The sequence below is a fragment of the Myotis lucifugus genome, unplaced genomic scaffold, assembly GCF_000147115.1.
Source record: "Myotis lucifugus unplaced genomic scaffold, Myoluc2.0 scaffold_36, whole genome shotgun sequence".
Lineage (NCBI taxonomy): Eukaryota > Metazoa > Chordata > Mammalia > Chiroptera > Vespertilionidae > Myotis > Myotis lucifugus.
Window position 1 is genome coordinate 2092140 of NW_005871084.1, and position 4584 is coordinate 2096723.

Below are 4584 nucleotides of genomic sequence, written 5' to 3' on the forward strand. Positions count from 1 at the left end.
TCCGTCTCACCACCTGGACAACTTTTAAAAAAAAAACAAAACTTTCCTAGATTCAACCGAAATCTAAATGTGTCAATGAGTTTCTGAGCTGAGAGGCCGAAGGGAGTTCGTGGGGCTTTGGTTTTAGTTTTCCTCTCCCAGTGCTCAACTAGCCCTAGCTTTCAAGCAGAGGACAATTGAAGCTAATGGAGATATCAAACAGAGCCAGAATTCCACAGGCTCCCTTTTCACCACCAGCACCCACCGTCCATCTGCAAGTGTAATCACAGAGACCTGCGGTGTCTTCATCACCAGGGGCTCCGGAAAAGGGGGAGACAATTCTGTTCCGTTAAAAGGCACCCTGTATTACCACTTATTATTTGTGTATAGCAACAGAAGAATTTCTCCCTCCTCTTGGAATTCCCCCACAATATTTAAACAGCATTTGTCGTCCATTCGTACAAACGCTTGAGGCCTTTCTGGAAACCCATTTCCATTCAAAGGCTAGAAAATTGCTCTCTTTCCTTTAAAAAAAAGGGGGGGGGGCGCAGCAGCGGCAGCTACAACAGACAACAACAACAACAAAAACTTTCTCCTGCATAATCCTGGCTCACGGAATGACAAAGAAAAGATATTGACTTACCCCTGAACGGATGATGTGTTTGATAAGGGGGGGACTTTTTTGAAGATTTCTGTTCGGGAGCTGCACAGACAGCTGCAATTCATGGGCGATGCTGATTGCCAGAAACGCTATAGATTGGCATGGGGTCTGCAGCTCACAGATCCTGATCAATACCCCTACACTCACACGCCAGATGGTTTGGGGAAGGACAAAAATAAAATAGTCCAAATCAACCCACCATTATGTCTTTTTGTCGTGCTCAGACAAACCTAGTTGTAGCACAAATGTGCTCTGCTCAACACAAAACCTTCTCCAGCATTTTGAACATGTGGGTGGGAATCAGCAGCCCTCCTCTTTCCGGGATTTGGGTTGCGGTTACTGTTGTTTGGTGAAAACAAAGCTGTTGGGCCCCTTATCCAGACTGGGTTTACTTGTGGGCTGTTTATTTTTGTGTGTGTGAATAATTTATAGGGTCTCTGTTTTAATTGAATGTCCACTGCTTTCTCCCTCTTAGAGCCTAAAAACAATTTAATGTGAAAACACATATGAAAAGTAAAAAATTCCAGTAAAAATGTCCAGTCGTTTTCTGCAATTGCTAGCTCAAGTTCAGATTTTTTTTTCCCTTTACAGTACAATAGGTTTTACATTTGTCTTCAAAGCTGCATTTTATTTAAAGGCTTCTTTTGACCCATTTAAGTGTTTGATCTTAAAGAAAATCAGACCTGTGGATGTGGCACACCAAGAAATGGATATCCTGCCCCTGATAAAATGGCTAGTGCAACTGTTTGTCCAGATTCTACTAGTCATGAACTAGCTCTCCTGCTACCACATTTCCGTATAGTCTATTTGCGAATCAAATGCCAACGGGAAGAGGGGGAAAAGGCATGTGACTTCAAATTAAAAGAAAAAAGTCTGAGTCGAAGAACTTGTGAAGCCTAGTGTTTATGTCCTAAACAAGGGGCAGTTAGAAAGCTTTTTTTATTTTCTTAAAAAACAATAGAAAAAGAAACGTCAAAGATATGTTAAAACATATTTGAAAACCTTATTAGTACTGATGTTCTTAAAATTATTTTCAAGTAGAAAATAAATATTCTTCCTTTTTTTTAGAAAGAAAGGGAAAAGGGCACGCAAACCTAATTCAGTAGAAAATTAGGAGGCTGACTAAACATACCCATTAATTTTCCTTTTAAGTGGGTTTTGGTTTGAAATATAAAACCTCAAACCGCCATTAGAAAAACAACGTGAAAAATCTGCTTTAATCTACCCCAATGAAATTATACACAAAGAAGCCAATACTATTTCATGATTTCCCTGAGATCGCCAATATTGATCGAGGGAAGGGGGAGCTACGTTGGGAGAGAGGGAGGAGAAAGGGAGGAGGGAGGGAGGGAGGGAGCTAGGCAGCGAGAATATGCAACTCACCTTTCAACTCCCCAGTACTTGACTGCTCCCAGGCACACCGAAATGCAATTCCTAGGATATTTATCTTGATAGCCTGGTAAATGAGTTTTATCATTTTGAAAAATTATTGAAATGGCAATTTGTATATTTAGTTTTCTGTATAGAGGCACTGCCTATCAATGCCCAAGCCTGGGGTCACTGGCCACTCTTTGAGGCTGAAGCCAGGGCAGAGGAGGCTGCTTCAGCACCAGGGCATACCAGACAGACTCCTTCCCCCACCTTGCACTCTTATTGCCTTTTGTTCAATTCAGTGTATTTTTCAAATAATAACTGTTTCAAATTATCCCAAGTGTCCAGCTGCCATATATAAGGTGGGGTGTGGGGAGAGAGACAGTAGGAGAGGGTGAGAGGGAGAGAAAAGGCAGAGAAACAGAAAACTGAATTATTTCACCGGTCTAGTTTTGTGACATTACAGAGGTGAGCATCCAGAAAAATGTGTCTACAGTCCACTTTCCTACCCAGGCTTTGATATTACAGAGAAGCAGCTATTTGAAATAATAATTGGTAAGGTATTGTCCGGAGCTCAATAGTAGACCTGTGAGTAACATCACTGTACATTTCATGCGACAGGATGGTGTGGGATGGGGTGGGCTTGGGAGGCTCTGTAGCTAGAAGAGAGGAGAGCAGCCCTAAAAGGTCAGGGAGACGAAGAACTATTTTCAACCCTTTCTCAAGCTCCTGGAAGGCACATACAGTATTCCAGACTGTGTCCTTGTTTTCCTAGCAAGTTTTCTCTAACAGCTGGAAGTGGTTGGAGGGGGCTGTCTTAAGGAGACCCCCTGCTCTTCTTTTTGACAGCTGATCAAAAGAAAATAGGTCACGCTTCTCAAACTTATGTCCACCCTGTCCTTAATTACTGTCTCTTTAAACAAAGGCAACATCTGCGCAACCTCAGCTAGCTTGAATCTTCAGGAGGCAAACAGAGCCGCAACCTGCTTTGGAAGAATCTGCTACTTTTAAGGCTTTCAGTGTCCGGTGGCTCTGTCTTCAACCACCTCTCTCCGGGCACCCACCCAAGTTGCAGAAACCTCCACCTTCTCTCGACCCCACTCCGGGGTTACTGAATAACGGAATTTCTAGGTAAAAGAAGGTGTACTTTTTAAAGCTGCGGCTTGGGAGCGTTCTAGAACTTGCCGGGGTTCTTCTGGTCTTTTCAGAAACAAGGTTTGGATATGCCAATGTCTGCCAAGGCTTCATGGCATCTACCACAGCCCTAATCCGGGGTGTTCCTCTCCCGGGATTCGAGAGAAGTGTGTGTGCGCGCGCGTATGTGTGTTTGGTTGGGGAAAGATCCACGGGTGTCTTCCCAGACGGTTTACATACTCCCTGCCCCTGGAGAAGTTTGCTCACTTTAGGCAGCGGCAACAATCTTGCCCCAACACCCACCCCCCACCCTCTCCCACCCCCACACCACCGCCGCCAATTCTTAAAATTAACAAGTCTCTAATGAGGCAAGCATTTGGTCACATTGAAACCGAAGCTCTTGGAGTTCTAGCTTTGTTTTGCAATCTAGCAGGGCCCTTCTGAAGCCTCATAACAGGGAGATTTATGGGCTCGCCAGATAATTAAATGATATTATTGTGTTAACTTTGCATGCACGACCACGGGCCGAGCCGCCTGTGGGCTTGCTGCGTCCGCCTGCCGCAGCTCACAGGCGGCGAGGGCGCAGGAGTTCCTCTCGGGCGGTAGACGGAGCACGCCCCAGTCTCGGGAATTTGCCCTGCATTAGAATACCTTGGCGCCTGCATTTTAAAATGCTAAAACTACTGGCTCCCAGCTAGGGACGCTCCCAGCTTGCTGAGACCTGTGTTTGTTTTTACACCAGCAAGTAGCAGAGTCCTTTCCTCCCAGCTTTCGAGCCTCGAGAAAAGCTCTGGGGTGAAGCGAAGGGAACTAAAGCAAGGCCCTTTTCCCCAGATCGCAGCTGTTGGTGGGGGGCAGGGGGGAGACACAGCGCGACATCTTTAACATAATTTCTGTCCCTCGCTCGCACTCTTGCCTCTCTCTTCCTCTTCTACCCCTTCTTCCCCTCCCTCCCTCTCTTTGACGTTTGATTCCAGTGGCAGAGGAGAAAAAAAGACAGAGCCGTCAGCCAAACCTGAAACGCGCAGCCCCGCCTCCTCCTAAGCCATTGGTAGATGTGCGCAGGAGGCCCGCCCCCCAGGCCAGCCGTGGCCTCGGAGTGGCTGTCGGCGGCGCTCATCGGGCGCTGCCCCGCCCCGGGTCCGGGAGGGTAGGTTGGCTGCCCCGGCCAGCGGCAGAGCCCTTCTGGACAGCTCCCGCTCACCCAAACAGAAGCCGTCCGCACCGGAGCGGGCTGGGACATGGCTAGGCTGCGCGCCGGCCCGAGCGGCGGGGCTCGGTGATCCCTCCCTCCTTCCCCGCCCCCTCTCCTCTCCCGCACGCACGCCCCGTCCGCCCCCACCCCGCCACCACCCCGGGCGCGCCCGCCCGCAGCTCGGGGCGCACACCGCACGCAGGCTCCCACTCAAAACACTCAGGCAGACACGGGCACACCCTGG

General features: G+C 48.0%; 1 protein-coding gene across 1 annotated transcript in view; it reads left to right on the forward strand.

The window, feature by feature from the left end:
- Nucleotides 1–4200: 4200 nt before the first annotated feature.
- ONECUT2 (one cut homeobox 2) overlaps nucleotides 4201–4584 on the forward strand; it is a 60572-nt gene continuing 60188 nt past the window's right edge. Inside the window, exon 1 of the mRNA XM_006087131.3 lies at nucleotides 4201–4295. Coding sequence (XP_006087193.2) covers nucleotides 4201–4295 — 95 coding nt within the window. The remainder of the gene's footprint in view (nucleotides 4296–4584) is intronic.